At 44.6% G+C, this 12,577-nt stretch overlaps 1 protein-coding gene across 1 annotated transcript in view; it reads left to right on the plus strand.

Annotated features, from left to right (window-relative positions):
- Nucleotides 1-12,577, plus strand: part of EVL (Enah/Vasp-like) — an 88,122-nt gene that overhangs the window by 71,909 nt on the left and 3,636 nt on the right. The window contains exons 6-11 of the mRNA XM_035892429.1: nucleotides 2,716-2,807; nucleotides 3,462-3,583; nucleotides 7,032-7,092; nucleotides 9,450-9,516; nucleotides 11,077-11,143; nucleotides 11,248-11,310. Of these exons, the coding sequence (XP_035748322.1) occupies nucleotides 2,716-2,807; nucleotides 3,462-3,583; nucleotides 7,032-7,092; nucleotides 9,450-9,516; nucleotides 11,077-11,143; nucleotides 11,248-11,310 (472 nt within the window). The remainder of the gene's footprint in view (nucleotides 1-2,715; nucleotides 2,808-3,461; nucleotides 3,584-7,031; nucleotides 7,093-9,449; nucleotides 9,517-11,076; nucleotides 11,144-11,247; nucleotides 11,311-12,577) is intronic.

Here is a 12,577-nt window from a genome sequence, read left to right on the forward strand (position 1 = left end):
GCAGCTCCTGCCGCTGGTGCCGTGCCCCTGCCACCGCCTCATGCCAGCCCTGTTCCTGAGCCTGCCAGTCAATCCTCTTTCAGATGCCCATGGAGACCCAGAGAGCCCCCGCAGCTCCTGCACAGGCACTCGGCCTCCGAGCTGCCAACGGCCCCAGGTTCCTCCCCTCCAGCCTGCCCAAACCGCAGGACCGTAGCGTCCAGCATCAGGCGAACCTCACTGTCTCCACCACCTCTCCATCCTTTCCACTTTCCCTTCACCTCTCGCCAGCCTCTCAGGCGCTCTTCTCTTTCCTGCTCTCCTCGGTCTTCTGCTTCCCCCACCACCAATGCACCACCTCTGCAGAGGGGTGATGGTCCCACCATCCTGCCCGTGATTCCTGTCCCGCCTGACAGGTTCAGGGGACCCACAGATAAAGCAGGCCAGGAAACCTCAGCAAACGTACCTCTGAATGGCCATCCTGAAGAACAAATTGCTTTAGGCCCCTCTGGGACCCAGGTGAAAAGTGTGGACGGGTCCTTCTTTCCACACCTAGGAGCTGCACCCTCCTCCCCGCTGCCCACCATTGCCAGCGCACCCAGCTCCTTTGGCCAGGCTCCCTCCCCATCCTCCCACCCAACATCTCATCCTCCACAGCAGTGCTCTCAGCCCATGTCACACTGTCTTCCATTGCCTCCCCCTTTCGCTGCTGTGTCTGAGGTGACTATGCCCAGGAGGACCCCTCCTTACATGACTTCATCAGCCATTGCCCACTTGAGTAAGTACTGATTTTGAATGAGTTGTGACCTGTATAAAGCTGTAGCTTTCAGCTGTTTAAAAAGCCCCATTGGCACTGCCCATGACTGCTAGAAAAAGGGCTGAGAGACCCAGGGCTACTCCTGCTGTACGTGATTTCTGAAACCAGGGTGGAAAAGTATCGAAATCGCTCAGGGCTGGTCCAGGGACCTTCTTAGCTAAAAGCAAGAAGGCTAAAAGCCAGGGCCCTGTAGCTGTGGCAATGCATATTCTTACTGTTACTTACATTAGCCCAGAAGGAGATTTTTATCATTCAGCACAGTCAAACTGCATTTGGCAGTGAGCTTTGTACAAAACCTATGTTCATCTTGTCCAGCCGTAGCAGATGGGCTCTTCTGAAGCTGGAGGCCGGGTCTATGGTAGACTTGTTGTCTGTGTAGCAGTATTGGTAGAGGTTATGATTTTTATTCTTTTTTTTTGAGTGGTATTTCTGTCACCAGCAAAACATATAACATGGATTTTGTCATAGTTATCCAGCATCTCCTGTGCTTCTGTAATTTATTTCATTCTAGAAACTCTCTTCCTGGTATAAACTGCATTTATTGCTGAGGGCTTGTCACTATAACGATTCCAGCAAACCTTTTTCATTGCAGGCAGATCAAGAGCTTGGGTCTGCCACTTTGCATATGGTCTTGATTTCTAGCACTCATCTAAAGCCTGCAGAGTTAGAACAGTTACGAGTAATGCCTATTTGCAATTCAGATCATACTTTTTGCGACTTGGATCCATTCCTGTGTATAACCACATATAATGCTTAAATGATGTGCCCAGAAAAGGAAGAAAACTGAGACATTTCCTTTCACTTTCTGCTAAAAATATTACAGCAACCACTGGAGGCTCAGTCCTTCAGCAGATATAAGCCCTTGAAATCCACTTAGTTCAATAAAGTTATTTTAAACTCACATCAGGCCATTATTTTGACTCAGTTCAATTTTTGCCTCGGGCTGGCCCCTAGTTAGGTGGGTGTAGTTTTGCAATTACAATTAACTGCACCCACAATGAATTACTGGCTATTATGGTCATGAACCAAAGAGGGCTTGAAACGTTTAAAGTACTTCTAATAGCAGCCATTGTTCATTTCAAGAATGGAATCAGGAGTGTGAGATAATGGCAGAAGTAACCACAGAAATAAGACGGTATTGTAAGAAAACCTAGATAAGAAAACCAGGCTGCTAATGTTAAATACAGTTTCTAAAGGTTCCTCAGTCAAAACCTGCATGTCTTTCAAAATAACACTTACTGAGCAACTGAACCTGTGATTATATGTCAGGAGCAGCCTGTTCTGAGAGAGCATAACATGGGGAAATACCCTGGAGGAGGTGGATTCATTCAGCTGACCCATTACAGACAGGCAAAGCACTGCAACGGAGTTACCCACCATCAGCCCCTCCAACAGGCTGCTGCTCGGAGGAGCTTTGCTAAACCTCAGGGTGCTTGGTGCTGGACTCTCTCCCTGTTATTTTGCAAGACCAGCCAAAATCACGCACCCTATGTTCAACAGAAAGGAGGACGTGTTGCTGTAGCCCGTGAGGTGAAAAGCTGGTGTTGACAGAAGTCCACAGAGTTGGCTGATGGAGTTTATTATCTCCATGTAGAAAGCTATGAGAGGAGCAGAAGAAGGTGACAAGAATTGGGAAGTATTGTCTGTGTTTTGATTTCAGCACAGAATAAAACACTAGCCCAGCCAGGGAGAATAGGAGGGAGAAGGCTAGTTTATCAGTGACAGGGTCTCGCAGGAGGACAGAACTGTAGCCAATTGACCCTTGATGCACCACCATTTCCCTTTCTTCTGCTAGGTGCTTCCTTGTGTTGCTCACTCGTCACGCAGTCAGGTCATGGCCTTGGGAGCGGGAACGTGACCTTGTGTACGGGCTGGAGGAGCTCACGCTTCACATCTAATTCGTATTTTCTGCATTTCAGGCCCAGCACTTCCACCTGGTCATCCCAGTGGCGCTGCTGTGATCCCTGCATCGTCTGGGGGGCCCCCCCCTCCCCCACCCCCCCCCGACCGGGTAAGGAGGTGGCACTGGGACTCCTTGATGGGCTCTTCTCTGCTGTGGGAAAGCCTGGAGCAGCTTGGTGTAATGGTCTGCAAATCCAGCATGAAACATGGTGAAACATGCTTCAGCTGAGCATTAGGTGAACTTTTAAATGTGACTTTTTAGTGCAAGTAAATCTGAGCAGGAAATGTTTGGTAGAATTTCTGCTCTTCAGAAAATCTTAATTATCAAATGGCTGCAAGTCCGCATGTTGCCAGGATTTTATTACTTCTGCAAAGTCCACCATTGTACTATCTATCCATTAGAGTTTTCAGTCATTATAAGTGGTTAAAACTTCACCATGCTTACAAAAAGCAGTGCAGACTGTTGAGGCCTCATGTCAATAGTTGTCTACGTAGGTAAGGGTTGCATAACCATGCATAAACACAACCATTAACAAACAGCGCTGTGGGTTTTTTCATCATTTGCCCATATATTTGCCTCACCCAGACCGTCTTGGTTTTAGTAAGGTCCATGTGGGTCTCCTTCCCAAAGCAGAACACATCCTATCTCTGGTTTTGGGCTGTGATTGTGATCGCTGTTCCTAAGAATTAGGAAAACTAACCATTAAGGGTGTGGTTGTAAGTGAAGCTTTTCATTAATTCCAATGTTGATTTCTGTCCTAAGCCAGAAGATGGTTCAGGAGGGTCCAGCCCCAGTGGGGTCTCTAAGAGTGATGCCAATCGAACAAGTAGCGGAGGAGGCGGAGGAGGACTAATGGAAGAAATGAATAAATTACTGGCAAAAAGGTTTGTACTTAGACTTCAAGTAAGCACTAGCATGAGCTCTGCAGCAAATTGCGGAACAAGGTGCTGTCATTTCTGGTTAGCATTGGGTCACTTTGGTGCTTCTTTGCAGTGTGACAGGTCCTGCGTAGATGTTAGTCACCAGCTTGGTCTGGCCTTTCATATGAAATGTAGATGTTGCAGCAATGATACCTGGCAGGCTTCAGCTGCTGTAGCAAATCCTGCAGTGTGTTAACCTTCAAAGATGGTGGTAAATATGTCCACTGTCGTTTTACCATTTTACCAGATCTATTTCAAAGTTACTGTTTTCGGAAAGAGTAAACTATGAAAGGAGCTTAGAGAAATCATCCTTTATGCAGCACATTCAGGCTGTTGGGCCCAAAGATATAAACAGAAGTGCAATAAAAGGACAACATCTTGGCAGGTAAATTATTATCGATTCTCAGTGTGTTTCAGACAGGCTAGCCAAGTTATTCTCCGCTAAAGCGAGTCGTGATGTATCAAGCTACCAGCTGTTAAAAGGCACTCAAACTATTCCAATTATTTTTTCTTTCTCTTTTCCTCCTGACTCCATCAGTAATGTTCTGTCAGACTCCCAAGTTCCTAGTTTTAGATGTTTTATTTTTAGCGCTTTTTTTTTTTTGACTTACAAACAGTGAAATAAAAGGGTAAGTAAAATAATGAAGAGTAGGTAAAGTTGTATAGTGCACAGAGATGGAGTTTTTAAATAATGTTGTCTAGTATAAAAACAGTTCCCATTTCAGAGGATCTGATTCCAACTTTCCTCAGTGTCCTGGTCATTTCAGAAGGAATTCTGAGCATTGACCGTGGATGTAATCCTTTGGAAAGCATTAAATAAATACACAACACTATAAAAAGTTACCAGCAGTGTAAAATACCAAATAGATAATTTTCTCTCTTTTCAGAACTAAAATAGCATAACAGCTTTTAATACTTATTTACTGGGTCACCTTCTGAGCTATTTTGCGCTGCTACATATCAAGACTGACCTTGCTGAACTGAAAGATGTCGTGAGCAAAGTAAGGTTCGGTGACTAGATGCTGGGGTAGCTAGCTCTGTTCAAGCAAGCAAGCTAAATGGACATCTCACATGCTTGAATATAGAAATCCTACAAATTTCTGTTGTTCTAGTCTAAAATGTACTCCAGTATGGCTTTCAGCAGTGGGATTCGACGTCTTCAAGTATTCAGGGTCGAATCCCCTACCTATCTTAACAAAAACATCTCTACTGCCTCTACCCTGAAAATAAGTGAGCTACAAATCCTTTCCGAGGGAGCTGACAGCAACAGAATTGTCTCCTAAATTTTGCTCCACAAAGCCATGGAAGTCATTGGAAGTACGCAAGTGTCGGTCAGGGGTGCAGTTGGCGCATGCTGTTAAACTGATACTAAAAGGACCCCCTTTTGGCTGCAAAACCCTTTTTATGTGGGATGACACAGAGGAAAGGAAGAACCTGGCACTGTGTTTCAGGTTGCTCATACCAAGCTGGCAGCCAGGAGGAAAAAAAAGATGTTTTTTTTTAAACTTAGCATGTTCAATACAGAAATCACTGAGTGATGAGCAGGGGATCTCAGGGGCCCTTTTCTGAGCAGAAAACCACATGCTCAGAAACAGGGAATGTGTATAACGCTGGGGAGGCAGTGGAAGGAAACGGTCCTGAGAGCTCAGGTGGTATAAAATACGGCTCTCTAGATTTAGTGGCCCCCATGAGAGCAGCCCTTTGCTTCAGAACTGAAGTGCAAGCAGGATAATGAACTATCTCACAAACCACTATCATTTCTAGCCCAGTTAAGTTTGTTGCAGGACATAAATCTAACACTGGTCTCTCACCCTGGCAAATATTTCCCTTGCTCAGTAATCAGTATAACCTTTTTTCTCATAAGTATCAAGTAAGTATTAGAGAAAGACTATAAAAATTATTACTGAGCTAATAAAATTATTAATGCAGTTGAATATCTGGAAATAATTCCCACAGAGCACTGTGTCCTACAAACACATGCATGTGTTTTACTCTTCTGTCTTTTTTATCAAATTTACCTCAAATCCCATGATTTATGAATCCAGTGAGGCTTTTCTTTTGCCAGTGATATGACAAAATAATCCTTTGGCAAACTTGTGGCAGTGTTTTGAAACTCAGAAGCCTTTCTAAGTGCCACTTGGGATAATGTTTTTTGGTTTGGTTTTTTTTTCTGTGAGATGAATTTTGTCCATTTCAGAAGCAAGACAAATGAAAAACCTGTCATATTGGTGTTTTAAAAAACATCTGGTAAAGGTAGTGTTCACAGGTGGGTAAGGATAAGGATCATCACAACCCAAATCCATGTGGAGACTATACCTGCAGTTCCCCTAATTGTCTAAAATGGGCAATTGGATGTCTAGACAATCAGTACCTGGCACGCTTGAGTTCTGTTTAGACCCTAAATAGGGATTGAAAATCAAGAATTTGGTTTTCTTTCCTTCAGCAAGTGTAGCTAACACCCACAAAGTTTTACCATGTGTTCTTCACAGATAAACAGCCAACAACTTTGTTTACTCTCATGTCCCATTGCTCCAGTGGATGGATTGCAGCTCTTTGCCACTTGCTTCTCAGGGTGTTTTGCCTCTCCGTAGGAAGCATCGCCAAGCAAGTGTCTCAGGTCCTCACGTAACTTCTGTAGGCACCACCAACACTGCCAGTCCTGGGACTACAGGGCCTTTGAACTGGATCTGAGACAGCAATAGCCTCTCCACTCACCAAAGGCACTTGAAAACCCAGGCTGTTGTGCTCATTCCTGACTCCTGGTCTCCAGCCAGAGCTTTCCCACCCTGGAGGAAGCAGGGGTCTTGGCTGAGCAGAAATGGTGCCCAGTCTCTCCCAGTGAGGATGGACCTGGGTTGAAGGGCTTTTCTGACTGCCCATCACATGGGAGCACTGCCTTTTCTCTGGGTGGGAACAGGGATGGGGGATATAGGACAGGTGGCAAAATTATATTGGAGCTGGCTGAGAACATAGTGTCATCACTGCAATACCCACCTGATCCACCTGTGGAGGGTTGCATTGGTCCTCAGAAACCCCTGTGGGGGTTTGGGTTTTTCCTCCTCTGTAGGACACAGGAGCCACCACTTCCTGAGCCCTAGAGAGGAGCCATCCCTTTCTCACCCAGTTCATACCCAGCTGTGCTTCGACACATTTCCTTGTGCTCTGCACCCTGTGTTCCTCCGTTAAACACTGCCTTGTAATGTTGCCCCTCTCTCTGAGTCATGTCACTGAGGTCTGGATTCCTCACCGCCACCTCAATCCTACACAACTGAACACATCCAGCCTTTGTAGCGTTCCCTAAGATGAACTAAGTAAATAATAACTCCCACCAGAGCCTGAATCAGCCTTCCCACGCAAAGGATGTGTTTCTAGAGAGTTGACTGTGTGTCCTATCTCATGTTTCTTTGCAAAGGAGGAAAGCAGCGTCGCAGTCAGACAAACCAGCCGACAAAAAGGAAGAGGAAAGCCAAAATGTAAGTGAAAGACTCCTCACTGTTGTACTCTTGCAAATATGTCGATGTGCTGCCTTGTAATCCAAAGTCCTGTGCTCATTCACTGTGTGTGGCAGGCAGTGTTGAGCAGTGCTGATCCAGGAATAGATCTGCACATTCAGTCAAAAGCTAAATGTCACTGCTTCCACCCTTCCTGGGAACAGCACCCTATAAACAAGAATTGCTGCCTTACTTATAGGTGAGGTATTGCCCAAACCCGGTTAATAAGTGCTTTCTCATGGTCTGATCTGAGTGTTGTAGGGTACAGTAGAGTCTTCCCCCTTAAGAAGATGCATTGAACTTTCTGGCAAGTCAACTTGAGATCAAGTCCATGTCTCTTATTTTAAATTTGTGGCTTCAGCTAAGCTGAAGTGGATCATCAACCACGTGGTGTAACTTTGGATTGCCGTCCTCCATGCAAAGCAAGAATCAGCTCACTTTGGACCCCAGAGTGCACATGAAGTATGTCTCTGTGGGGGGAAGGGAAACAGTGTATTAACTACTAGGCCATTCAAAAGTTAAAATATATGATTCATGATACTTACAATAAAATCAGATAGAATTTGAACAACTTTAGGGAACTTTGGTACATTTCTGGTTTAACTGTTCTGTCTGTATGTTGTCCACAAAAGCAATTAAACAAGGGTTGTGATTTGACTCAGTCTTTACACTGAGCTTGATGCAGCAATTTTGAGTTCAACATGCAGATTTAAACACTTTTTTTTTTTACCTGCTGATGCGCTGTGTCCCTTCCCATGTGGTGCTTTTCTGGGCTGTTGCTCATACAGCACTCCTGCTGCTAACCTGTACCCTTGTGAAGGCTCTCTGCCATGGCAGCAAGTTCATAGAATCATTTGGTTGGAAAAGATCTTTGAGATCATCGAGTTCAACCGTACCTGTCCACTACTAAACCATGTCCCTAAGCAGCTCGTCTACCCATCTTTTAAATACCTCCAGGGATGGGGACTCGACCACTTCCCTAGGCAGCCTGTTTCAGTGCCTGATAACCCTTTCAGTGAAGAAATTTTTCCTAATATCCAATCTAAATCTCCCCTGGCACAACCTGAGGCCATTTCCTTTTGTCCTATCACTTGTGACTTGGAGAAGAGACCAACACCCACCTTGCTACAGCCTCCTTTCAGGTGGTTGTAGAGGGCGATAAGGTCTCCCCTCAGCCTCCTCCAGCATTGTCATAAAGCATCGTGTGTGCCTCATATCACCTATACAGAGATATTCCCTCCAAAGACAAGGTAACAGCTGCTCAGCAGGGAATCCCATTCAGAAAATGAAGGTCTCGCCCCAGTCTGAAAGCTCTGTAGCAAGAGCAGGAAGAAGCACCTGCAATGTTGAAAGAGAAAAGCAGCTATTTTTTGCATCTTCCTTGAGGGATGCTTCAAGCATGGAATTTGCCTACTGAACCCTTGATGCTGCTATGCAATCATTCTCTTAATATTGCCCCAAAGCTGGTTTTGAACCATACACTCAGAGATGAAAGGTACCATTTAGCTTCAACTATTCAGCCTCTCCTGTCTTTCTTCCCCTTGTTCTCTCTCCTTGAAGCTCTGTATTAGGTGATAACCCCAATCAACCTTTTCGATAGCACCAAACTGTTCAGAAAGGTGTTTTAGATAACATCTGTTTAGTGTGAATCTTGAGTACACTTTACGGTGGGGGTATCTTCTGTCAAACTGGGTGCAAGTCCATTTTAAAATGCACAGCTACTGCTTTGCCTCAGTGTGTTCTGAGGGCTGCTAAATAATACTGACATGCTAAATATATGGGTGAATGTGTTATGATCTGTCACACATAAATCCCAGAAAAAAGAGTCCTGATCTGTGATGTAGTGTTTAATTTTCTACTTAGGAGTATTGATTGATTTAGTTACATTCTTTTAGTACCTGGACTACCCTCACTGATAACCAGTGGCTGTCCTGGGCTAAAAGCCTGGGATCTGACCTACTGTTCCTTCAAGTAGCTCAGTATCTGTATCACAGAGAGCTTCTAAATTTGGGAAATGGATGGTTTGTATTTAGACAACAGCAGCCAGCACTTTAGAGTGGTAATTCAGCCTCGTTTGGTATACAGGGATGACTGTGATTCAGTAGAATCGTGAAAAGGTGCCCATGTTAGCAAAAAATAAAAAGGATGTATTTTGCCATGCTAAAGGGAGAGAAAAGCTGAAGTTTAAAGGGACTTGAGCCATAACCTTGGCAGCAATGCCTGTTGGACGTGCTTGAGGGGAACTTGCTTTTGTACCAGCTGTGCTGCAGCTCCAAAGTAGAAGAGGACTCTGAGCTTCATCTCCAGAATCAAGTAATGCCCTGTTTTTCTCTTTGTAGGATGATGCTAGCACCTCTCCTTCACCCAGTACACGAGGTCCCACCCAGCAGCAGCAAAATTCATCAGGTATTAAATCAAACTACTAGTGGTTTAGTTGTCTTCTTAATCTAGCCTTCTCTACCACCTCTAGTCTCTGGGTTCATCATCCTACTTCTGAGTGCAGCAGCAGTAACTAACAGAAAAATTCCCAAATGCCTACTGTTTTAAAAACTGTACTCAGCGAGAAATGGGGGTTTTATATGCTTTACAGCCAAGAAAATCACAGTACAGCCCATTTAGGTAAAGGGGTCCAGACATGTAGCTGAGGATCGTAAAATCATAGAATCATAGAATCCTAGGTTGGAAGGGATCTCAAGGATCATCTAGTCCAACCTTCCTAGGTAAGAGCACAGTCTAGACAAGATGGCCCAGCACCCTGTCCAGCTGCGTCTTAAAAGTGTCCAATGTGGCAGAGTCAAGCATTTCCCTGGGGAGATTATTCCAATATCCAAGGACAATGTCCAAGGATCTGTGTTTTCAACATTGTGCACCTGAATCTTCTAACAGAAAAAAGCTGTATTATTTTACTTTTGGTACTCTAGCTGTCCTGGTTTATACAGTTGGGGTTTGGGTCTCAAACTCTTATCCTTCCTTAACCTAGTAGCTTCTTGTGGTAAGCCTGATCCTGAGAGTTACTAGGTGAAATTAAGGAGCCCCCAAAATATGTTTTTCCTATGGTGAGTTGAAATAACAGTATCTGAGTAGATAAGCTGCAAGCCAGTCAGATTCATCCTTGCATCAGCCTTGGCTTTCATACATGCTAAAAGAAATCTCTCCTAAGGGAATGAGTATTTAACCATTCCAGCTTCCTTTTGGAACAAAGCCATGATCTGCGTGTTTTGCAAGGGAAAGGGAAGAAGCCAGAAGAAAGGTGCATGTAAATGAGGAACGAGATCTAGAGATTTCCTGGGAGTGCCCGTAATTCTTTTAAAGAGCTTTTTAGGACCTCACAGAGGAGCAAACTCTTGTGTATAAATTTGTGTGTTATGCAAGTCTCTGAAACAGTTCACTTTATTTTGGAGTATTTGCACAGGAGGAGATTGGGATGATAGTAAGCATTTTCAGTAACAAGGGTTATGTAGTGCAGCTTTCGGGAATGTTCGGCAAGTTAGAAATATAGGCAACATTAAATAAATTCTCTGTGGAGATTTGCATAGTGGGGGTCTCACTGCCTTTTTTTAGACACACTCACATTTTCTGCCAACTACGCAGACCAAAAACCTAAGACTTTTTAATTTAAAAGAGAAATAAATATTGTACTGAATAAAATAAGCCTTGCAGCAATTAGCCTGTATTTCTTAATAGAAGTGATTTATGCTTTTCCTCCTACTGTTCCAGTTCCATATCTTTTCAGTATTGTTTAACTATCTGGTCACTAATTAAAGGGATCACTAAGTAGATTTTTGCCACTGCTTTCTCTATAACATAGGCAAGCGCACTCATTCAGCAACCCCGCTTCCTTGGATCTTTCTAAGTCAGTCACTCATCCTCACTGAATGAAAGCAGCTGTGTAACACAATCAGCTTCAGATTTTTTTATCATTAGAGAAAAAATAATAAACAGTAACTTTTCATTTTTGTTTTCCAGACTCTGGGAAGAAGCCATGGGAAAGGAGCAATTCTGTTGAAAAGCCTGTATCTTCATTACTTTCTAGGTGAGCTGCACGGGGTGTCCCTGCGGCTGGCCAGCAGTCGGGATGGTCATGTTGTCCCCATGGCACGTGCACAACTCATGTCTTGTTTCATTCCATTGCTGTAGAAACCCATCAGTGGTGAAGAGCTGTGAAGCTAAGAGCCCCTCACAATCCCACGTGTCTTCTAGGTACTGGCTAACAGCCTGGCTTCTTAACCACCTTGGCTTGTCCTTTGGCTAATACCATCATTCAGCACTAACGCTCATCTCCTGTCCCATCTTTTACTCATTCTCTTACAATCTGCTTGGTCTGTTGCTGCACAAAGTGTGAAGGTAGAGTGTGCTGTGTCAAAGGCTTGTCCCATGGAAGCAGCCCCCTGCTCAGGTGGGCACAGGCACCACAGACGTTAATCACGCTTCAGCAGGCACTTAAAGCATCTGTGCTCCAGAATCAGAGGCCCGGGCTTGGCAGCACACTGTGCCACATGGAAAGGCAGGTTTGGGAGCATCTTTTTACAGCAGGTTCAGGATGACCCTGCCAATAGGAGCAATTTTCATTGTTCAACCTCTGCAGAAATTCAACAGCAAAGGCAGAAATGATCTGAAGAGCCAGCGAATGGGAGAAGGGAAGTTATTCCTCCATCCCTGCAACTGCAGTGGGTGCATGAGAAAGGAGAGGAAAGCTTGGCGCAATAAGTTAATAACATCAAGCTGTCAAAAGGCCCAGCCACAGACAGGGTGTTCAGAAATATGGGGTGCAAAAGCTGGCAGGTGTCAAAAGCCAAGAAGCCGAAAGTAGGACTCCAGAAGTCCTGTCAGTCAGAACAGCCAAGCTGCAGTATCACTACCCGTGTTCTTACCCACGGAGATTGAGATAAAGTTTGATGTTGGACAGCTAAAGAGAGGCTTCCTTCCAGTGCTGGTCCAGGACCACCCAGTGTCACTGCAGTACTGGACACTGGGATGGATGGATAAGCTGAATAAGGAGGCGGAACACAGACTTACGTATGTTTAGCATTTACTGCAAAGAGAAGCCCCTTATTTTACACTGTTACATTTACAACAGTGCTGATAGTCTGCAGAGAGAAAGTTGCCAATGGCAACTATCTGCACGTACTTGCTGCTGTGTTAAAGATGCTGGAACATACCCTGCCCAAACATTCAGAGGGATGCACTGGTGTTACTAGGGCAAAATGTAGTCTCTCCAGCTCTCCTAAAGCCGATGGGACATGTTGGTCCTAGGAAATATGTGAGAGTTTCCAATAGATAGAGAAAGTCCATTCATTCTCCTTGCAAATAGGAATGAAATGTGGGCTATTTAAAGCAGCCATCAAGTTTTCGCCAGCTATCTTCTATAATGCCATTCCATCCTGGGAGGAGGAGGAGGAGTTCAGTGGGAAAAAAATCCTTTCCTAGTTTAACACCTGGAGTAGTGCTCAGTCTGTGCTTGCAAAAA

The sequence above is a fragment of the Egretta garzetta genome, unplaced genomic scaffold, assembly GCF_000687185.1.
Source record: "Egretta garzetta isolate BGI_Z169 unplaced genomic scaffold, ASM68718v1 scaffold374, whole genome shotgun sequence".
NCBI classification, from domain to species: domain Eukaryota; kingdom Metazoa; phylum Chordata; class Aves; order Pelecaniformes; family Ardeidae; genus Egretta; species Egretta garzetta.